This window comes from Garra rufa, chromosome 10 (genome assembly GCF_049309525.1).
Source record: "Garra rufa chromosome 10, GarRuf1.0, whole genome shotgun sequence".
Taxonomy (NCBI): Eukaryota; Metazoa; Chordata; class Actinopteri; order Cypriniformes; family Cyprinidae; genus Garra; species Garra rufa.
Genome location: NC_133370.1, coordinates 9,260,617 through 9,284,881, shown reverse-complemented (window position 1 = coordinate 9,284,881; position 24,265 = coordinate 9,260,617). Strand labels below are relative to the sequence as shown.

The window sequence follows — 24,265 nt, the reverse complement described above, 5'->3', positions numbered from 1 at the left end:
GAATCACTTCATGTGAAAAACACATAGACTCTGTTAAGTTTCTTTGCAGATGTAACTGATCACAGTATGGAGTTGCAGTAGGGATGTAACGGTATTGTAAATACCGTCATACCGCAATAACAATTTTTTTCGATACTACCGTGGTCGCATGACTCGATAAAACAATAGGTCTTCTGAGAAAAGTTTGCTCAGGCGAATGGAGCGAACGGGAGGTAGCGGGAACTACATTTCCCATCAGCCCAGGCGTGGCCATCATCCTTTGCGGTCTGTTGTCGCTACAGAGTCAGACTGTAGCAGCAAGGAAAAGAGATGGAAATGGTCGAACCTGCTCCGTCTGAAGTGCGTATGCGTTACGTATTCTTTTTAGCACCCATGTTAACGGATTAGAGCGTTCACACTGCACGCGGTTGCTGTCCGGCAGTACGTCCTAGAAGCGGTGCCTTTGTAGCAGTGCAGCGATCGTTTCGGTACCGAGTCTATTTTTTGCTGCGCTGTATGCGCTGAATTAATGTTACAGTGCATTGTTCGCTGTAAAAATGAACATGGATTGACACGGAAATGTACCATAAATGCATATAAATTTCACAGTCAACACGTGGCTTTTGGGCTAAGTTTAAAATAAGGAAAGGTGCAGTTTTAAAGAGGCTAAACTAGGCAACATAATAGATGCACTTGTCCAGGTAGAAAAGTTCTTTAAAGGATTGTTTTTAATTTAATGCGAAAGAAAGGCATGAGAGCCTACTGCACTGCAAAAAAATGCTTTTCTTACTTAGAATTTTGTCTTGTTTCCAGCCAAAATATCTAAATTTTTTCTAATAATTCTTAAATCAAGAAGGATTTTCTAGACAAGTAAAAATTATTGTCTTGTTTTTAGTAAAAACATGTCAAAATTAAGTGAGTTTTTGTTTAAAACAAGTTAAATAATCTGCCAATGGGGTAAGAAAAAAATCTTATTTCAAGCAGACAACTAGATTCAGACAACTCATTCAGCTAAACTGATTTGACTGTTTTTTACATGCTTTAATATTTTTTTGTTACTAAAATTGAAAAATTTAAGTTTCTGTTTCAAAGTTTACAGATAGATGGCTAATTTGTATGCCATTGATGTGTTCAGTGTTCATGTAAACTGTTTAATAAACACTTCTGGCACTTTTTTTCGAGTCTCTTCATTAGTTTTGTTTTTCCTGTAAATAATTCAATAAATACCGTACCGTGCCATTCATACCGAGGTATTACCGTACCGTGAAGTTTTGATACCGTTACATCCCTAAGTTGCAGGCAAAAATAATAATTCTAACAGTGTCTTAAAATGTAAGTTTATGATTCTCACTTGAGTTCATCGCTGGAGTTATTGATAGGTGAGGACCTGCCTTCTTCATCACTGTCATCTGACATCTGTCCTGCAGACTGAGACCTGTGAATATTTTAAGTAATGAATCATTCAGATAACATCACTAATCCTTTTAACATTTTTTCCCCATCAAACACCTACTTTTTACAATCAATAAAATCAATTCCCAGACTATTTTGTTTCACTCTGTAGTACCAAGTTAGATTAAGTAAAATGGGTTATAAGCAGTGTTTAAGTGACTAAAAAATTTAAAATATCATCTTACCAAATACCTTTCAGTTGGTCTGAATCACTGTCTTCACTCTCACTCGTCCTTTGGACACTGAAAAACAATCACAGACATAACTTCATTTAAAAGGTAATAAAAGCAGGGTGAAATATAAAATAGAAAGAGCATTGCGACAGTGACCATTCAACTGTCAGATTTGAGCTTTTGAGTCAAATTTGTGTCTATTTGTGTGTGTCTAAGCTTCATCATCTTACATACACATTTAGTTTTGTATATAACATACTCAAATGCTCACAAAACTACAAATCCCTTAAGCATGTTTGTTAATGACCTGTTATTGAAAGTTTTAAAATTGTTGTGTATTTTGATACACACCAACAATGTTTTTGCTTCGTAGCATCACTAGAGGGCGTTGGATGTCGAGTAATGGGATGGAGTTGGCTCTTCAGTAAGTTTAGTAACCATGTCCTCTTTAATAAAGCTTTAGATAGTAGGAAACACATCTTCATGGATGTTAGTCATTTAGAATACAGGAATCGCTAATGCCTTACCTGAAGAATTCATCCCTGCCATCCTTTTTGAACTTCACTTTACTTGTCTCAGGAAGCTTGACTGCCCCAAAACTAAACCACAAATATAATAACGTGAGCTTTTGTTATCATGAATATGGTATTGTGAGTTTAGTGTGCATATGCCACTATTACAAATTCACTGTGTTTGTTCTGAGAGACTGCAATATATGTGTATGTGTAAACAAAAAAGGAGTGAATTCTCACTTTAATGCAGTCAGACTGGAGTTGGTCTGAATGAGGTCCAGAACTTTGGATGCTCCATCCACAGTCATAAATCTGAAGATGAGATCCAGTTCCTTCAGACCAGAGACCGAGTTCAAAACAGACAGCAGATCACTCACACCCTCTTCATATTCTAAAGAACTGTATAAAAAAACAAAAAAAAAAACAAATACAAATTCTTGAATCAATTTGAAGTAAAACCTTGCTTATTTATCTGTCATTCTCACCATTTTAAAATCAGACACATACAAACACACACTCTCTCTCTCTGGTATCAAAATGTTTACTTGCCACCCAGTCAAGTCTTTCAGCTGGTTGTAGGCCTGAAAGAATTTCCTCCAGTCAGCATTTGCATTCTCAGGGTCATCTGTTAATGTGATGGTGACACAGGGAAGCACTTTGTGTACTGGGGGTTCAAAGGAGTTGATATCACAGCAGCCATCTATATAATTCAGATGATTACAGCCGATAGAAAGCCTACAAAAAAACAGAGGACAACCGCTACTAAAAGCATAAAAGACAGTTTAAGCCAGACTTGTTGGAAAGCTAGTGATATTGTTGTAGCAGCTGCTTTTTCGAGTATCTAAAGCAACTTGACAACCTTACAATCCAAGAAGCTCAAGGAAAATACAAACAACTGCAAAATGCTGGAATAGATTTCACAACTTTTAAAATTGGAACAGATTTTTAAAAACTAGGCACCATAACCTTGTACACACACATACTACCAAAAAAACCTTTGTGACAAATAAAAACAATGTGTTATAAAATCATCTCAAATTATCAATTTGGTCATTAATCACTTAACCCCATGTTGTTTTAAACCCGTAAAAGCTTATTTGTCTTTGGAACACAATTTAAAATATTTTGGATGAAAACCGAGAGGCTTGTCACTGTTCCATTGACTCCCAGGTAAATATCACTGTCAAGATGCAAAAAAAACATGAAAGGCATCGTCAAAATAGTCCATCTGCCATCAGTGGGACAGTGACAAACCTCCTGGTTTTCATCTAAAATATCTTAAATTGTGTTGCAAAGATGAACCAAGGTTTTACAAGTTTGGAATGACATGGGTGATTAACGACAAAATTCTGGAGTAACCCTTTAATAGTAGATTTCTTACCTCACTCTATCATTTCTCATTATACCCAGACTCTCCACATCATTTACAACAGATATATCCGTTTTTAATCTGCCAAAAGAGAATTCATTAAGTTTAGTTTAGTATGTATCAGATGGTAACATTATAGTTTGATATATACCATGGTACTGAATGTCTACCATATTAATAATAAATGGTATTTGCACCATGGTATGTGTTTGATTTAAGGTTATTCTTACTGCAAGTGAAGTAAGGTGGAACAAGACTGGAAGAGGGTAAATAGTCCAGCCGCCCAGCTCTCAATCAGGTGGTTTAGACAAACTTTTACTTCCTTCAGACCAGGAACAGACTGAAGGAACAGCAGCAGAGAATCCACATGCTCATCTAACTCAGGGGATCTAATACAAAAAATAAACATATTGAATAAAAGCATGATAATGTATCGAAATCTCTTTAAGTCATTAAACTCACTGTTCAGTCAATTGAATGAGTTGGTAAAGCCTTTTGAAAAGAACCTCCCAACTGACACTAGACCCTTCAAGAGGAGGAAAACTGAGGTTGAGCTTCACCACTGCTGGTTTGTCCAGTTGATGTGAGTATACCGACTCTCCACTGCACCCAGATCTGGAAAGAAACATTCATATTCATACAGTGAATGTACACACAGAAGGATTTGAAATGGTTTTGAGCTTTATCCTGAATTTAAATTGGTTAAAGTGGTTAATGGAGAAGTTGACCTCCAGAACAAAAATTTACAGATAATTCACTCACGCCCAAGATTCAAGATGTTCCCGTCTTTCTTTCTTCAGTCAAAAAAGAAAATACGTTTTTTAAAGGAAAACATTTCAGCATTTCTCTCCATATATTGGACTTCTATGGTGCCCACGAGTTTGAACTTCCAAAATGCAGTTTAAATGCAGCTTGAAAGTGCTCTAAATGATCCCAGCTGAGGAAGAAGGGTCTTATCTAGATTATTGGTTATTTTCTAAAAAAAAAAAAAAAAAAAAATTTGGTATACTTTTTTTTTTAACCTCAAATACTCATCATGTCTAGCTCTGCATGAACTCTGTGTATTTTGGTTCAAGACAGTTAGGGTAGGTCGAAAAACTCCCATTTCATTTTCTCCTCCAACTTCAAAATCGTCCTACATCGCTGTTTTACCTTTTTTTTGTAAAGGGCGTCTGATCCTCTTTAGACGTTCACTTTATAAACGCTGCGTCGATACTTTTGTAATGATGTAGAACGATTTTAAAGTTGGAGGAGAAAACGAGATAAGATTTTTCGACGTACCCTAACTGTCTTGAACTGGAACACACAGAGTTCACGCAGAGCTACACAAGAAGATCATTCAAGGTTAAAAAGTATATAAATTGTCAATTTTGTTAGAAAATAACCAATCGTTTTGCTAGATCATTTAGAGCCCTTTTGAAGCTGCATTTAAACTGAATTTTGGAAGTTCAAACTCGAGGACACCATGGAAGTCCACTATATGGAGAGAAATCTTGAAATGTTTTCCTCAAAAAACTATTTCTTTACGACTGAAAAAAGAAAGACATGGACATCTTGGATGACAAGGGGTGAGTAAATTATCTGTAAATTTTTGTTCCAGAAGTTTAGGATATTTCATGCTTCTCCTTACGCAATATCATAACCCCATCTGTCCATTGCCAGACTCAATGATGGATTTTTTCTTTCACTGACATGCATCTTGTACCTGCAATAGATTTGACCAACAGTTAGTTAACACAAACACAGTCTTGACATATCAAGTCAAATAAAATGAAAGCATGACTTACGCTTCAAATGGCTTTCTAAAGACTGAAAATGTTGAACAGACCCTTTCCTCATCACTAATCAAGAGATTGCTCACATGAAACCTAAAACATCACAGGTGTTTTTAAAAACAGATCAGTCTGAATAAGTGACCTTAACACTTTTTACTTTCTCTCACTTTCTCTTACTTTATATGAGAAATCTTTGGATTGACTTGAAGGTAGGACACAATCTTTGAAGTCCAAATATCTGTGAGGTACTCAGCATGTATGTCTACCTGAGTTAAACCAGGAACACAACTTAGGAAAGACAGCAGTGCTTCCACATTCACACCAAACTCAGTATTTTTCCTGGGGAAAAAAAATACACAAATACAAGTGTTACTAAAAAAAGAAAAGTATGGAGATATTAGCAAAATTGCAGAGTAAAATGAGAATACCTACATCTCTGAGAAGCATTTGAGGTTATGGGATGTCTTGAGGAAATCAGTCATAGGTATTGAAATAAAAGGACAAAAACCAAAGGATATTTTCGAAAAAGCCTGATAGTAACAAACAGCATGTTTTTCTAAGATTTCACCCTGATGCCCTGAGTGGCCAATAGTAAACCTGCAACAAAGAGGAGAAATTATTCATTACTTTCTATTAACAAATCTATCTTCAATGGCTTATTTTAGTTACAATATGTTATTTTTGCGAACAAATCAAAGACACATTAACTGAGAATTAATGAATAAATGAATATGAAATAAATATGAATTTAATTACCAGACAGAATTATTTTTGCTTGCCATTGTGAACTCTGAGCAAAGACTTTTGTCTATGTTTTCTGCTTGACTGGCAATACATACACTGTAAAAAAAAAACAAATGAAATGAAGATTAATCCACAGTACAAAAACAAATGTTAAAGCATTCTTCTACTCTTTATTTTTTAAATTATAATGCATTTAGTTTAATATGGCTAAATGGAATATTTATACAAAAATAAGACATAAGTTGTGAAATGTTGTGACCAGATACAGCATTTAAAACATATTTCCTTTCTACAGCTAAACAAAGTTGAGATGAGAGGTATACTTGTTATCTTATAATGATGCCTAGAAATCATCTATTGATTCATTTCTTGACTCTCTATCACTAAAAGCCAGTAATCAGCTCAATAATGTATAAATCATGTTTGATAGTGACCTTAAAACTAAACTAAAACAGTATATTATCACCTTAGAATCATCTGCAAAGTATTTCATATCCTCACCCCTTATGACAATGATTTACTTTGTTACATTTGTCATTGTGTTTGATTTACCTGAAACTTTTTCCCATCATCTCTTTTACAAGGAAGTTCATAGTTAAATCCACATTGGCGTTGCTGATGCTCCTCACCACCAGACGAATGTTACCCACTGATGTTTGTCCACTGAGAGTTTTCAGGATCTTCTGCACACTTTCATCGGATAGGGCTCCATCCTCCATACTGCAATGCATTCACAACAATGCTTTAATAATCATGATATAGCATTAAAAACATGTCCTAATTGTCTTATTTACTATCGTTTACGACAGTAAAACATGGATTTGTGGTGGATTCATAAATATAAAGAACAAAATTTCTATGACAACGTTGCAGGAGTTAAATTAGTAACCAGACTATGGTTTGACCAGGGCAGCGTTTCCCAAAAGCATCGTAAGCTTAAGTTGATCGTAGCTCCATTGGTTTCAATGGGTCTACGATGTACTTAAGCTTACGATGCTTTTGGGAAACGCAGCCCAGGTCATTTAGTGTCTAAACTAATTTTTGAGAGAACTGTGTCATTGCTGCATTTACAAATATAAGCAGGGTAGCTTAAAATCCACAACCAAGAGAACATTACGTCAAATAGCCCACGTTCTTTCTACTCCCCAGGGCTGATGTCAGGAGGTCAACATCAGTGTCAGAAATTGAATCAAAATGCAACCTACAAAAAAAACAAAAACAAATCAGAAACTGTTAAGTCTTCATGTTGCAAACCAAACCTTTGATATAATAAAAAGAACAATACTGAGAATACATGGCAAGGTTTTTTAGAAGATCATTTGATAGCAACAATACTTTTGAATACTACTGTGATGGTATTCGCTGGAATACAAAGTAAATCCAATGGGATGCGTTACATATGTGACCCTGGACCACAAAAAGAGTCATAAGTAGCATGGGTATCTTTGTAGCAATAGCCAACAATACATTGATTGTGTGGGTCAAAATTAAAGATTTTACTTTTATGCCAAAAATCATTTGGAAATTAAGTAAAGACTGTACCATGTTCCATGAACACATTTTGTAAATTTTCAACCATACTTATCAAAACTTAATTTTTGATTAGTAATATGCATTGCTAAAAACTTCATTTGGACAACTTTGAAGGCAATTTTCTAATATTATTATTATTATTATTATTATTATTATTTTGCACCCTCAGATTTAGATTTTCAAATAGTTGTATCTCAGCCAAATATTGTCATATTCTAACAAACCATACATCATACATTGAAAGCTTATTTCAGCTTATATTTTCTAAATTTAAGAAAGTGACCCTAAGAACTGGTTTTGTGGTAAAGGGTCACATGTAAGAGCATGTAATTGAAGACCACTTACCATAAAGTTGTACACCTACAAAGTGCAGAGTGAAGCATCTTTAGATCTTTTGCATTGCATTTGACTTCCATACTCATAATGCGAGAAGAATACTGGAGGCAGTACATCACAACCTGACAGTCGACTCCTTTCAAAGACCAGTGAATCTTAATACCCGAGCGTTCCCACAGCTTCATGACATTCTTCAATATGTCCCTATTATGAAGCTCATACAGACAATAAAGAATGAAATCATTCATGTAGAATCCACCCATGGTGTTCTTCTCTATAACCTTGCTGATCCATTTCTCCAGCTGGGCACGAATAACAGTAGCTGTCGACTTTGGATGTTCTCCTGGGATTAGACGGCTCACTTTCTTGTTTGAGAGACCAAACAGAAATTGGATGACAGGTAAGAGATGCACATTGCGCCTCCCATTGCCTGCTGATTCCAGTAGCTCCTTAACTTTTATTTTTGCTTCTTCCTCGTCTGTTAACATGTAGAAGAGAGCCGTGAAGAACTCCTGAAAGCTGAGGTGCAAGAACCCAAACATCTCCTTTAAATAAGTTCTCTCTTGTTGGCGAAATGTGCATAGGAAGGGAATGTTTGGTAAGTCTGAGATTGGCTTTGGAAGGCTGTTTGGAAAGCTGGAAAACAGGACTTGATGTTTCAGAGTTCCTCTCTCTGCAAGCTGACCCAGGTTTTTGAGAAGGTCAAGATCTTCATGCTGATTCAAACTATTGTGATGCTTCAAGAGTGTGAAAACAAAATCAACAAATATAGATGTGGTTGTCGTCAGCTCGCTTGTTACAACTCCATCTTTTCCTTTTCTCTTGAAAATTGTGCAGATAATCCAGCAGATGACAGGGATGAAGCAAGCGGTGTAGAGCATCTCATGTATCTTAACCTGCTCATACACTTGATTTGAAAACTCTTCATCCTCGAAGAACTTTTGGAAGTATTCACTCACTCCTTTCTCTGAAAATCCCATGATCTCCACAAAGCGCTGTGGCTTTTTTAGAATGTTCTCCAGTTTGTCTACAGCGGTGGATCTCGTAGTAACCAGCAGGAAGGACTCTCTCATCATGCGTCCTTTCAGAAGAGAGCAAACAATGGCCTGTGGATGAGATTTGATGTCTGGTTTTATAGGTGGTGTCTCTTTGGTTCCAGAAAGCATGAGTTCATCAAAACCATCAACAATGAACAAGATCTTCTGTGGTATGTCTTTTAAGACCTGACCAATCTCATTTGGAGTTAAACTACAGTCCAGGAGATCCACCAGGCTCATCTCACCAGAAAGACTGTTGAGCTCTTTGCATCTCAGATGAAATACTACATCAAAGAGTGTAGTGTACAGCTCATCACCGGCCCAATCCAGAATGAGCTTTTGCACAGTGACTGATTTCCCACTTCCAGAATCACCTTGGAGAATTACAGCTCTTGGAGCCACTTTTTTGAAGCCATTCTCTGGACCGAAAAGCTGATCAAGCCTTACGTTTTGGTTTCTCTGGTTGGTTTCTCTGGTGTTGAAGAATCTTTCCCCTCTAGAGCGCATTTCATTTTCACGCTCTTTCTTTTCTCTGTGTTTCTGAAGTATCAGTGGGTCAATGTAGCGGTCATTGAGCAGCACCTGTTCACCGGCACGGGTGGTGTATTCTGTAATGTAGGCATACTCGGACAGCAGGAACTGCTTGTATTCTGTGATCAGTAAGCTTGTATCTGTTAAAAAAAAAAAAGTGTTTATACAGCTGTCGCAATACAATTTTTAGATCAGGGTTATTTTGCCTATACACTGTAAAAAGTTTTTACCAGTTTCAACTTAAAAACTTAAATTTAGCAGCTGCTTTAAAATGTTAAGTTAAACCAACTTCAAGTCAAGTCAAACAAGTCATTTAAACTCACAAGTTAAATCAACTAATTTTCATTGTAATAAGTTCAAATGACTTGTAGTTTTAAGCTGATTTAACTTAAAAATTTAAGGCAGCTGCTGAACTTAGGTTTTTAAGTTGAATCTGGTGAAAACTTTTTACAGTGCAGTATAAACAAATAAATTTACATACCTATGATTTGAGTTCCAGACCCTACAGTAGGAAAAACAAACTTGAGTAGTAACATTTTTTACTTTATTGACAACAAATTTAATGTTTTTGTTTCTATTATAACAACAATGGGATTAACATGTAAAAATATTGCAAAATCATTCTCTTATATGTACTTTATGCACTTAACATGATCCCAAATATGAACAATAATTTTACATGGTAGTGTAAATTAAGAAACATATTAACAAACCTGTGACTTTAGTTTCAGGTCCTATAGCAAAAACAAAGTTAAAACAATAAATTATGATATGCTTAACAATATATTAGTTATATTACTTCCACCAACAGAGAGGGATGCTTAAACACAAACACACCTGTGAAGTAATTATTAGCAATGTTAATATTTCCAGTGACTGTTGAGTTTAATAGCACAGGTGCTGAAATATTGCTTCTATTCTGAGCAGTAATACTGATTTTAGAGTCAACAGCACTATGCCGCCCCACAGTTCCTCCTTTGTGTTCTGTGGGAAAGAAAAGAAAAGACAGGTCACTATAGGCCTAATGTTATTTTCAGCCAGTTTACATGCAAATCAGCCCTGACCTGAAAGGCCTGTTATATGTGACTGTAAATTACCATAATTAGGCTTACCCATCGGCTGTCTTCAGTATATCTGTACACTCATGTAATCTGAAATGACCAGCTCAGGAGAACAGTCAGATCATGTAGGTAACTGTAAAAAAATAATTCTTGCGTTTCACTTACTAGCTTAGCTGTATGTTCCAGTAGTTTGTAGTGTATAACTGCCATTTACCCCTAAGGCGATTACTGTTTAGTAAAAAGTACTTGTTAGATATTTGACCAGACACAATCATTTCTTCCACAAATATTTACCATGGTAACTATAGTTTCAACAGCGTCAGGTCGGTAAAACCATGCTAAACGTGCCGCTAGCATTGTTATAAACGTTGACAGAAAGAGTCTAAAAGCTTCTTGAATGCGATACTGTTAATTTATTATGATTTTACGTTAGTAACAACTATTTACACACCAACAACTGGAAAATAAGGACTACATCCACTCGTAAAACGATTTGGTGTAGCTTGTAATATCTTGATAGTTATTTTGATTTATGGCTGACAAGCTTTTCTTGAATTCAATGAATTGAAAAGAAACGAAAGCACACGAGCTATTTGTCATGGTTATTAATAGTTTAGTTTCGCTTTTTATCTTTGTTAAGAAAATGTAAAATAAATATGACCATTGACCATGACCAGTCGGTTCAAGCTTTGAAATTGAGACATAATCTGAAAGCTGACTAAATAAACTTTGCATTTATGTATGCTTTTATATTTGTCCTAGATACAACTATTTGAAAATCTGAAATCTGAGAGTGCTAAAGAAATCAAAATATTGAGAAAGCCTTTAAAGTTAATTTTTGACATAAAAGGAAAAAAAGGAGAATTTTAACCCATAGGCTACGATGTATTTTTGGCTATTGCTACAAAAATATCGGTGCTAATTATGACTGGTTTTGTTGTCCAGGATCACAAATGTTATTATAATTAGTTTCTACTGTTAAACGTCATAAAGGCTTTTTCTTCCGCGTCTAACGTTATATAGCCTCATCGATTGGAGATGTTTAATAAACGAAATATGCCTACTAAAAAAACATGTATTTGTAGTAGTTGTAAAGTCAAGAATTTAACAATCATTTACCTGTAGCATCGCTGTGCAGTCCTGACAGTTTGTCTTGAAATGATGCCGAGGAGGAAAATACTTTCACTTTTCATTTCAAGTGACACCCGCCTTGAGTGAGCAACATTTTCTGGGCTTATGTCACGAAAAAGAGATCAAAACTGAAACTGAATGCGTTTACTCACACCACAATGAATGCCTTTAGAATAAAAAAAAAAAAAAAAAAACTGGAAAGAAAGTCCACCTTTTTATGAGGTTACAAAGATGTAACCACATAGGCCTACCTTAATTTGGTAAAATAATGTCTTTTGATAGATTATCTTAATTTAAATAATTCTTTTTAGCATCTAGTAACACAAGATAGATATTTCCTTTCAGTTTGTGATGGTGTTGACATTAATAGCCCCTTTCACACACACACACACACACACACACACACACACACACACACACACACACACACAGTAGTCATTATTGGTAAATTACCATAAGAGACCATGTGTGAACAGGACATTTGTTCCAGCAAATTATCAGAAGTTGTAACATCTCCAGTAAATTGCCAGTAATCTGCCCTGTGTGCAGGCAGAATAAAGAATACCAGTATGAGCATGTATGAGTTCAGATGTCAAGACATAAGATGTCTGGGCCAATCGTCCTCTAATGGACTAGGATGTCTCTGGGCCAACCCTTACAAAAATTAACCATAGTTTTACTACAAATCAAAAAAAAAAAAAAAAAAAAACATAGGTTACTATAGTTAAATCATGGTAAACTCAAATTAACCATGGTCTTGCTACACTAAACATAGTATAACCATAGTTTTGTAGGTTATACAAATGGTAATCAATGCGCTAAAAAAAAACATGGTTACTACACATTTACTATAATAAAACCAAGGTTAATTTTCGCTTAACACAAAAATTAAAACATATGTGAATGGTGCTTTACCGGTAAAAAAACAGAACTACGTTGGATAGGTGAACAGTGCATATTTGTACTTACCGGTAAAGTCAATCCAGGAGTTTTATGGCAATTTACTATTAAATAGGGGCTATTAATATTGACGACAAAAAAAGACAAAATGTGTAACTGAACATTGACCTTATTAATTCAAAATACTTAATCCACTATCACAGCCTGTTTTGTTCCATATAGTCCGTAGAATGAGTTAAAAGGTATATATGAAATTAGACAAAATATTTGAATATGCTTTCTTTATTCACTATTTCTTTTATCACAAAGAAAGTCTCTGAAATGCAGACTAGTGTGTTTGGTATAGAAACTGTACACAAAAGCAAGGCACTATACTGTACATTTAAATTAATATCTTATCTTTCTCTCGTCCATTATTCCATGCCGTCCCAACACAAACAAACATGATCTCCCTCACACCTCAAGAAAAAGAGACCGGCACCATCACAACCAACAGCCATTCACACAAGAATAACACACACAAAAAATACAGACGCAGCATGTAAACTCCTCTTGAATCAAAAAGGAATATTCTAAGACATCTGACAACATTTAGCGCGATCACACAGGATTTTCTGCCACTTCTTTGTTTTGCTACAAAGTTTATACAATTTCCAATTATTCAGCAGACTTATCAAACATAAACACACGTTACAACAAAAACCCATCGCAGATCGGACCGAATGGGAAGATGAATGAATTGATATCATGTACTAGACACACTCACAAACTGCAAATAGTCGTACATGAATGTGGTGAAGAGACGCACACAGACTCACAGACATCACCTCCACAGACTTAGAAATACATCAAAAGCGGACGCCACAGCAGGTGCATCTGTAGATCCTAAAGTGACCTTTGACCTGACCGTTTACCCTGTTCTCAGTGCACGACCACCTCTTTTAATCGAAATGGCGAGGTGAGTGCAGAACCGGTGACCATGGAGGAAATAGACAGCGATAATTCTGTCACCAGGATGACTTTCGTCAGGTTTCTAAAAGAGTCCTTTGGCTTTTTTAAGGTTTACTTGCTTCCATCCGGGCAGAGTGTCAAACTCTTCTCTCTTCATGTCTAACACTCGCTGAGAACACAGAAAATATTGTAATGAGTTAAAAGAGAGAAGCACACAGGCATATACAGTTGAGGTCGAAAGTTTACACCCCCTTTTCAGAATCTGCTAAATGTTAATTGTTTTACCAATGAAGAGGGATCATACAAAATGCATGTTGAACCCTTTCCAACAATGACTGTATGATTTTGAGATTTATCTTTTCACACTGAGGGACTCATATGCAACTATTACAGAAGGTTCAAATGCTCACTGATGCTCCAAAAGGAAAAACCATGCATCAAGAGCCAGGGGGTGAAAACTTAGAGGGTAAATTTAACTTATTTTGTCTTCTGGAAAACATGTAACTATCTTCTGTAGCCTCTGAAGGGCAGTACTAAATGAAAAATATGATATTAAGCAAAATAAGAAAAATCTATTTTGTTCAAAAGTTTTCACCCTTGGCTCTTAATGCATCGTTGTTCCTTCTGGAGCATCAATGAGTATTTGAACCTTCTGTAATAGTTGCATATGAGTCCCTCAGTTATCCTCAGTGTGAAAAGATGGATCTCAAATTATACAGTCATTGATAAAAAAAAAAAAAAAGGGTTCAAATACACAAATGCTGGAAAAACCAAAGAACTTGTGGGACCTGAAGGATTCTTTTGAAGAACAGCAGACAGTGGAACTGTTCAAGACAAACAGGGGACTCATGAACAATTATCACTAAACAAAAAAACACAGCTGTGGATCATTCAGGTACAGAATCAAGGGAAATGGGGTCGTTTTTATAAATTCAACTATAATTTCCTCTAGTGGACTGTATGTAAACATCTTTTATGTGAAATATCTTATTCAGATCAGTGCTAAATAAACAATAACATGCATTTTGTATGGTCCCTCTTATTTTGGTAAAATAATTTACATTTCGCAGATTCTGAAAGGGGGGTGTAAACTTTTGACCTCAACTGTAAATACATATACACTAAAGTTCGAAATTTTGGGGTTGGTAAAATTCCTTTAAATGCTTGTTATGCTCACCAAGGCTTCTTTCGTGTGATCAAACACAGAAAAGAAACAAAACAGAAAAAACAGAACAGAAAAAAACATGACATTATTACAGCTTTATTTGTAAATACATGTTAGAATGCAATTTATTTCTGTGATGCAAAGCTAAATTTCCATCATCAAGTCACCTTTATTTATGTAGTGCTTTTAACAACACAGATTGTGTCAAAGCAGCTTCACAGTATTAAATTTGAAAAATTTAAAAAAACTGCAAACTGAAAAAGCAAACTGTGCAAAATATGATGAATAGAAAGTTCAAAAGAACAGCATTTATTTGAAATAGAAATCTTTTGTAACAAATGTCTTTGCTTTATCACTTTTGATCAATTTTATTGTATTCATTTCCTTAAAAAAATCTTGCTGACCCCCATGTTTTGAACAGTAGTGTATATGTGCAAAAACTTAAAATCTGATTACACAATCCTAAATTTGCAGAAAAAGAAGGAGAAAGGGGTTACAGTAACACAGTGTCTTAGCTGGGCGCATTGTGTTTAAACCACAGTTAAATAGAAAATAAGAGGAAAGAGACCAATCAGAAATGACTGCTTGTGCAGAAATCTAGATTAGAAATGATGTGCATTGACAAAAAAATCTTTCCCTTATTATAGTTTAATGTGCAGAGACAACTTCATAGATTGAACAATCTATTCAACCAATGACCTGAATTTGGGGCGGGACCACTGATTGGCCAACCAATGGCAGACTTCACATGCAACTTGACTGTGATTGCCTAAATTAAACCATAGAACACAGTCAACATGCAGGCTTGTTGGACTCGGACAAAGCACAAATGTACAGATTTGATCAGAGTTGGCGGTTTAATGTGCTCGTCTCGGTCTCCTTAAATGGCCAAATCTCACTGAAACTGAGTGACCTTTGAAAGCTTTGTCACAGCAAATTGCTATCTGTGTGACATTAATGTAAAAGAGATATGTTTTATTACATTATTATCAAGTCACGCCTAGGTAGGACACTGTGCTCTCAGTAAATCGTTCTCAGAAACATGTAGAGTACTGCTGGAAAAAAAGCTTGTGAGGATAAATCTGTTCATTTATGTGCGCACTGTGCATGCATGTGTGCTTGTGTGATTTGTTCAAAGAGAAGTCCAAAGTGAGCAAGATACAGGGTAGAAACGAAGCATAAATGTAAGGCTGTTAGAAGATAGTGGCATAGAAATCTCTCCCTTTGACATTAGTCCATATCAGAGATACTTACCCACTCAGAATTCTACAACCCCGCCTAAAACGGCAAAACATTCCATTCTTATTATCTAGTCACATCAAAGATTAAGAAACCATTCTGATTAACCTTCTCAATCTATTTTCAACCAATTCTATTTGCCAATTTAAATTTGAAAGATTAATATACAGCAGTAAAAACTGAAAAAATCTTTCTATTTAGTTTGAATTACTGTTTTAAATTCTAGATTGCACTTTTATTACTTTATTGCCATGTTTTTTATTATAGATTTATTGGTTGTTATATTTTCTATACTGTATGCTAATGTTGTTTTGTATTGTCCCTGTCTTATAAACAATTAAGAACATTAATAGAATATTCAGAGGTGTGAACATTTTTGCACTGGTTTTCTATTTTTACACAAATCCTGAGTTGCACTGGTGATCTCTCCCATAATAGTGTTTGGGGTTACCTCAAAGTCCTCGTCGGTCAGGTACATCTCGAGTCTCAGCGGGTCGACGCCGTGAGGAAGGGGACGGGTTTGCAGTGTTGCTAGAGGATAAGTGCTCTGACAGAGACGAGCCAACACATCCTCCACCAGAATGATCTGGTTACACACCTCTGCCTCCTGCACACACACACACACGCACATTTTTACAAAGTGCAAAACCTTGGAAATTTGTATAATGAATATATATTTTCTAGGTTCTATCCTAGATCTAAAATATTTTATGACTTAATTTACAAATACATTTTTAAATCCTAATCCAGTGAATCATGAACAACTGAAAAATTCATGGGGCTTTTGAATATTGTTGTTGACAAAAAGACTAAAAACCACAATATATTTTTTTCTGCCTGGTGTTTGTCAATGAAGCCTTAAAGGTATAGTTCACCCAAAAATGAAAATTCCATCAGGAATTACTCACTCTCATGTTATTCAAAAACTGTAAGACCTTTGTTCTTCAAACTTCAAAACACAAATTAAGATATTTTTGATTAAATTCGAGAGCAGACCTAGAAATGTAGTAAGGACATCGGTAAAATAGTTCACGTGACATCAGTGGTTCAACCGTAATGTTACGAAGCTACGGGAATACTTATTGTGCACAAAGAAAAAACTAAAATAATGACTTTATTCAACAATTCTTTTCCCCCGCGTAGCTTCAAAAATTACGGTTGAACCACTGATGTCTCAATTCTTTTCCTCCCGCATAGAGAGCATCATGACAAATGCGAATGAAGTCACTATTTTTGTGTTGTTTGCACACAAATGTATTCTCATAGCTTCAGAAAATTACGGTTAAACCACTGATGACACATGGATTATTTTATAGATGTCAATACTACATTTCCGGGTCTGGGAACATTTCTGTTCTGAAGATGAACAAAGGTTTTATGGGTTTTTGATTTGTGTTCCAAAGATGAACGAAGGTTTTATGGGTTTTGAATGACATGAGGGTGAGTAATTAATGGCAGAATTTAGATTTTGGGTGAACTTTCCTTTTAAGGCTTCATTGACATGCTCCTGACATGATGGTTGTTCCTAACACCAGTCAGGAAAAAATATATTGTAACTTTTTGGGTGAACTAACCCTTTCAACTCAGAATAGTTAGGCAGACTGCTAGAGTTTGGAACAGAGCTAAAGAAGTATAGTGTTCTAAAATCTAAAACACCAAAATCAAAACTTAAATTTGCATTACCTTAAACTTAAAATGAAAATTAATTTTTATTTAAAATTAAAATTGCAATTTATTTAATAACACTGAGATTTCTATAAACATTTAAACTGTACATAAGGCATTTTTATGAACTTTTTGACCATCAAATGATTGGTTTTGAACAACCTGACTACAACCTGAGGGTGAGTAAATGATGACAGAATTGTAATTTTTTGGATGAACTATCCCTTTAAACACACTATTGTGACAGTTTCAATCAGTGATTTCTGTTTTGGTCAAAACCAAAAATGTTATCACTGACAGAAATACAACACTGGTTCAGTCTCTCACCCTCTCTGTGATTTCAGCAATGTCCTCCCTGTGCTCCCAGCTGGGGAACATGTTTGTGAAGGTCAACGGCTCTAATCCAGCATGGATCAAGTATGACTTCTGAGGCTTCTTCTCATTCTTTTCTGCTAGACAAAGAAAGGCATCACAGTTATCTGTATTCACAGCAGAAGTGGAGCAGAAGCTGTATGTGAAGCAGCATATACAAGTTGCTGATTGGCTAAAAAGGCTGTCAATCACCTCTGCAGTACTGCAACACTGTTTCCATAGCACACTTCCTGTCTGAGTCCCAGCGGATGCGGGCAGAACCGGTACTTTCTGTATCCTGCGGCCACCAGCCCTGCCACAGGTAAACTTCATGATAGTTATCCACTAGGAACAGAGCTAGAAATAGAAAAGAGGGAGAAAAACATGAATCATTATTTATGACTCACTGTTTCCAGTCTGAGAGAAAAGGGAGAGTTCATGTGTGTCATTTTGTTTTACCTGGCTGAGGGGCAGAGTACAGATCCTCCTGCAGGAACGGCAGAGAACAAACAAGGTCTGCAGCTCTGGATGGGTTGTAAAACTCCTGCGCCACAAACTCACCCGAAGAACTAGTGAGCTGGAACAGACGGGGGGTGAAGTTGAACTTGCCAGGATCTGGAAAAAAGTGAGAAACAGAAATAAATACAAAGAAAAAAAAATAAAGCAGAGAAAAAAAGGTCATTGTGATCAAATTTCTTTCAGTCTGACTGATAACAGCTCAAGAATTGTTGATGATATTCATTTACATTATGACTTGTGAACATGTGAAAAATGAAAGGCCTTTTCCACCACATAAAAAAAACATGTTTTGTTGAATTGTAATTTCATAAGCAGTCAATTATGAGACAATTATGAGATAGAAAGTCATGTCATGTTTTTCATAAAAAAGCTAATTTTGACATGAATTTTAATTATGTATGTTCATCATAATTTCTATTTTTTAATCATTATGACTTTTTAATCTTATTATGATGACTTAGTTTGTCATAACTATGATTTACGATATCTTATATATATATATACACATACAGTACATACACATACACACAAAGGAGACTTTTCTACTCATTAAGGCTGCATTTATTTGATTAAAAATACAGAAGAAAATGTAATATTGTGAAATGTTATTGCAATTTTATTATACTTTAAAACAGAATTTAATGATGTAAAGCTGAATTTTCAGCATCATTTCTCCAGTCTCAAGTGTCACATTATCCTACAGAAATCATTCTAATATGCTGATTTGATATCAATGTTGGAAACAGTTGTGCTGCTTAATATTTTTTTGGGAACCTGTGATTTTTTTTCAGGATTCTTTGATGAATAAAACGTTAAAAAACAGCATTTATTTCAAACAGAAATCTTTTGTAACAATATACACTACCTTTCAAATTTTTGGGTCAGAATTGTTTTCTTTTTTTTCTTTGTTTGAAAGGAATTGATACTTTTATTCAGCAAGGACCTGTCTAATTGATAAAAAGTGATAGTAAAGACTTAAATTGTTAGAAAAGATGTATATTTTGAATAAATGCTGTTTTTTTTTAAAGTAATAAATCAGTATATTAGAATGATTGCTGAAGGTAGGGCTGCACGATTAATGATGAGCATAAGATACTTTAAAATCTTTAAAAATTTCAATATATACGCTAGTGATGCATTATTTTGGAGTGAGGAAAGTAAAAGCACAAAAAAGCATGCGAAATCATGCATCATCTCTCTCCACTGTCCATGTGTGTTGTACCTTGCAGCATGCAGTCATAGGCCTTGCGGTCCTTCCTGCCTAATGCTTCCCAGAATTCCACTGGCTCGCCACCTTCCTCGCATTCATGAATGGTCACATTACAGCTGCTGTGAAGTCCTGCCTCCAGTGGGCGTCTTGAAAACACAAATATTAGACAGATTTCGATCATAAAAACATTTTACAATGCACTTTTTAAAATCTTTTTAACCCCTTTGAATGCTAGTGTATGCTCTGAACTCAATTTTATCGCATTAAGTATAAATGTGCAAGTATAAAACGTATTCACAAAAATGCATAAATGACTCACTGTTCTTTGATCTTCTCTGCAGCGGTTCGAGCAACACGCCGTGTGTGTGTTTGGGTTTTACAGCCATGCCACAGGTAGATGAGGGCTTTGTTGACGTTCAGAAGGACCATTGATGTGCGTGATCGCAGACTGCTGCAGTGACATGCCACTTCCAGCAGATGGCCCTCTACAGGCACCTCACTACGCACACAGTACAGACGCCAATCATCTGAAACACAAGCAACAGGGGACAAACAATCAAATATGAATATTCAGGCATACAGCTTTTTGTACAGTACACTATTTCAATAAATAACTAAATAACTGAACTAAACAGAGTTGCAAATACACGTGACTCTTACTCTGAATGTTCTCTTCATCTTCCTCTCTCTTCCCAGAATGCACAATCATCCCTCCATTGAAACACTGCAGGAAACAGGGCGGCTCCTTCCCCTGCTGAACCTGCATCTGAATATGAATCACAGAAGCACTGAGTCAACAAAAGAGTGGAGGGGAACACTCAAAAGTGTGTTTAGTCCAGTATCTAATCTTACCTGTGCTCCTCTTTCTTCATCCAGTTCAACAGTCATGAGTGCAGATGTTCCTTTCTCACTGACTGTAGAGTTTCTGCCCTGCCAGAAGAAATAGCAGCACTTCTCCCTGCCGGGACCCACACTGCGCTGATCCGGCTTCTGCCGACTGCCCACTAAAGATAGACACAGACATCGAATAACACACTTACAGATGAACACTGACAGTTTGTACAATTTCAGTACTAATTATTAATATTAAATTATGCATAATACATGTAATTGCATATAAAAAAAATTGTTCAGATAAATGCATTTGTTCATTTGTCCCGGTGCCATTACTAACCTGCTGCGCTCACCATGTACTTCCATTTCACTACATAAGCGTCTCCCTCATGAAACTGGCCGATGCTCTGCTTGGGCAGTCGGCTGTAGTCGAACTCCAGGATGTGCCAGACGTCAACAGCAACCGTGCTGATCTCCAGAGAGCGCATGCAGTCGTCCGAGCCATTCTCAACCGGACCATGTCCTCGACCCACATTCTGACCGTCCAAAATCGTGCTGATCGGTGACTGCAGGACCGGCAGCATCAGAGAGGCACTGTACGCCCGGCACTCAGAACGGGAATCTGTGCCCGGAGACTCCTAAAATGGGAAGAGCAGCGGTTGAAGGATGAGAATAAGAAAATGAAAAAATTAAATAGAGCTTTATTTAAAGTCTTTATGCATAATGCATTATAAAGATATTCATAAAGTACATTGTACTGCATTATAGCTTTCTTAATGCATTATAAATAGAAAGTTTGTCAGGTGTTTTAATGCATTATACTTTCTGAAGGTGTATGAATGAATAGATAAGGATTACAGTATATCATAACTGTTTACAATTGTTCATTTGCTCATATCATAAAATGCATATTGAAGGACATTACAAGTCATAACTAATGCATTGAAACTTCTTTTATAATGCATTACAGTTGAGGTCAAAAGTTTACGTACACCTTGCAGAATCTGCAAAATGTTTGCCAAAATAAGAGGGATCATTCAAAATGCATGTTATATTTTATTAAGCACTGAACTGGATAAGACATTTACAAATAGTCCACAAGAGAAAATAATGGTTGAATTTATAAAAATTACCCCATTCAAAAGTTTACACACGCTGGATCCTTAATACTGTGTTGTTACCTGACCCACAGCTGTTTTTTTGTTTGTTTTTGTTTTTAGTGATAGTTGTTCATGAGTCTTGAACTTTCATTTTCAACCAAACTTTTCATTTATTTTATCTTGTACACTGTAAATTTGTATGTGAAATATCTTATTGAAGTCCGCACCAAATAAAAATCCTTCTTATTTTGGTAAAATCATTAACAGATTCTGCAAGGTGTATGTAAACTTTTGACCTTGACTATATAAAGGCTCAATTCATCAAAGCATCTTGAAAAAATGTATTACAGTTTCCGCAAAAACATTAGGCAGTACAACTTTTTTCAAGAATGATGAGAAATGTTTCTTGAGCGGCAAATCAGCATATTAGTATATCTGAAGGATAACATGACACTGAAAACTGGAGTAATGATGCTGAAAAGCTTTTCATTTACCAATGATACTGACACACACATCAACCCACCTTCTGCTGAAAGGGGTGTTCAATTACATTTTTAGGGGACAGTCTAGAAGCATCTCTCCAGTCCAGGAACTTCTCTTTAAAAAGACAGGTTTCATTATGTTCGGTCAGCCTGCCAAATATAGCCCAGTCTGGACGACCTAGACCTTTCCTAAAAAAAAAAAAATAATAATAATAATAATAATAATAATAATAATAATAATAATAATAATAATAATAATAATAATAACCACACACAACTTTACTTTGAGATTATCAAAGTTGAGTGGATAATTTGTACAGTGTATGAGTGGAACTTAATATAAACAATTTAGGTCAGGGGTGTTCAACACGGTCCTGGAGGGCTACTGTCCTGCAGAGTTTAGTTCCAACCCCAATTAAACAACTGAAACAGCTAATCAAGGTCTTACTGGGCATACTAGACACTTCCAGGCACTTGTGTTGAGGCACACAGAAGTAAAACACAGCAGGACAGTGGCCCTCCAGAACCAAGTTTGGACACCGCTGATTAACTAAACCCCTGAAATGTGTGTGAGCACCTTGGTATTAGTGTGTTGTGTCCTCCAGGGTCCAGAGGGTTGATATCACAGTTGGTATAATCAAAAGTCCCGTTCCAAAGGTGCTTGGCCAGCTGAAACGCCACCTTCCTTTGTGCCAGAGTGACCTCTTTACCGTGCCACACATACACTTCACTACCGAAATCAAACACTATCACCTAAAGTGAAAAAGAAAGCCAAGAAAAACAAATAGTCATGATTCACATATATGCAAATGAAACAGTTGTGCAAAATGGGGAACAAGTTATTAATAAATGTTAAAATATGCCAAATACACAACTACACAAACTATTGAGAATGTTATATATGTTTAATTAATGTTACATAATAACAAACCATACTAATAAACGTTTCACAAAACATTCATTTCTGACCTCTTTAGAGCCCAAAAGTGAGCTACGAGGCACTTTTCCCCAGAATTCATCATCAGGAAGCAGTTTATCATCCACCAGACGGAAGATACAGTTAGTCTCCACAATGGCACTTTCAAACATCTCATCCTCGTCTGGAGACCCAGCCGCTGTGATCATTAAACATACACGGTAGAAGGACAAATATTATTCATTTCAATTAGGATAATAGCACTTAAATGCTATCTGTTTTGATTTCAGAATATGTACATTGGTAGTTGGCTGGTCCTCCCAGGATCTTCCAGAACTCTGCAGCTGCAGGGCTTTGTGCATTCGCTCCTTCTTCGATCGTCTCTATCTGTGCTGCTCGACAACCAAGATCGTGGTTCAGCTGGATGAAAGTGGCCAGTTCCGATGCCTGGACGTCAAATGGAACAATTTACAATAGCAGTGATGTAGAAAGCTATATAATCATATGAAAAATAGCATGCATAAAAGTCAGATGGTACCTTGGCTCTTTCAATGACATTTGCAAACTCTCCAATCCAAACGAAACAATGCTCAGGTGTAACCAGTAGAAAACAGTCACCGCTGTTCAGAGAGGACACTCTAGGCTCAACTAGTCTGGTCTGGACATGACGTCGACCTGGTGAACATTCACGCACATACAATTCAACACACACAACCACTAACAACACATACTGCTCCAGTGAAATATAACAATATTACTATTTATATTATATTTCGTGCCTTCTGTGGGTATTACACTGCATGTCAGGCATAATGCTACTTAACTAATTTAGCTTAATGTGACTTTTCAGCCTAATGTGACAGAAAAAAGCTTTCAATGCATCACTTAATCACATTATGCCTGGTTAGGAGACAGTATTAGAGTATAAAAGGCTGACCTTTGACCTGCATGAGCATGAGTTTTTTGTAGGGAGCTGCGCTGTTATTGGTCATCTGCTCTGAGACGCTGACACTGCGCAGACTCACGCTGCTGTAGCTCTCTTTACTGGCCAAACCAGCCAGGGCTGCGTCCGACAAACTGGAGCTCTTGCTCACTGGAAAACATGTTAATAATTACATTATTACAACAGAAAGTATAATACATTTAATTAATCATCTTATTTTAATAGCTAAATTGTATACGTATAAACGCACATTTTCAAAGCAGGAACCAATTTTGTATGTTTTGCTTAGTATTTTGAGACTATTTCAAACTCATTTTACAAGAAAGCTTATTTAGACTAGTTATACATTCCCTTTTC

At 36.1% G+C, this 24,265-nt stretch overlaps 1 protein-coding gene across 5 annotated transcripts in view; it reads right to left on the bottom strand.

The window, feature by feature from the left end:
• Positions 1-12,799: 12,799 nt before the first annotated feature.
• Positions 12,800-24,265, bottom strand: part of svilb (supervillin b) — a 78,347-nt gene continuing 66,881 nt past the window's right edge. For 3 of the 5 annotated variants that reach the window (XM_073848073.1, XM_073848069.1, XM_073848072.1), the window contains 16 exons: positions 23,903-24,058; positions 23,504-23,640; positions 23,265-23,412; positions 23,019-23,164; positions 22,627-22,802; positions 22,091-22,238; positions 20,808-21,105; positions 20,486-20,637; positions 20,294-20,399; positions 19,953-20,160; positions 19,646-19,779; positions 18,364-18,519; positions 18,118-18,261; positions 17,881-18,005; positions 16,340-16,495; positions 12,800-13,653 (listed from right to left, as the gene is read on the bottom strand). In XM_073848073.1, coding sequence (XP_073704174.1) covers positions 13,567-13,653; positions 16,340-16,495; positions 17,881-18,005; positions 18,118-18,261; positions 18,364-18,519; positions 19,646-19,779; positions 19,953-20,160; positions 20,294-20,399; positions 20,486-20,637; positions 20,808-21,105; positions 22,091-22,238; positions 22,627-22,802; positions 23,019-23,164; positions 23,265-23,412; positions 23,504-23,640; positions 23,903-24,058 — 2,477 coding nt within the window. In that variant the 3' untranslated portion in view covers positions 12,800-13,566. Of the gene's footprint in view, positions 13,654-15,903; positions 15,928-16,339; positions 16,496-17,880; positions 18,006-18,117; positions 18,262-18,363; positions 18,520-19,645; positions 19,780-19,952; positions 20,161-20,293; positions 20,400-20,485; positions 20,638-20,807; positions 21,106-22,090; positions 22,239-22,626; positions 22,803-23,018; positions 23,165-23,264; positions 23,413-23,503; positions 23,641-23,902; positions 24,059-24,265 lie in introns of all 5 variants that reach the window. The other 2 variants (XM_073848071.1, XM_073848070.1) reach the window with 2 other exon arrangements.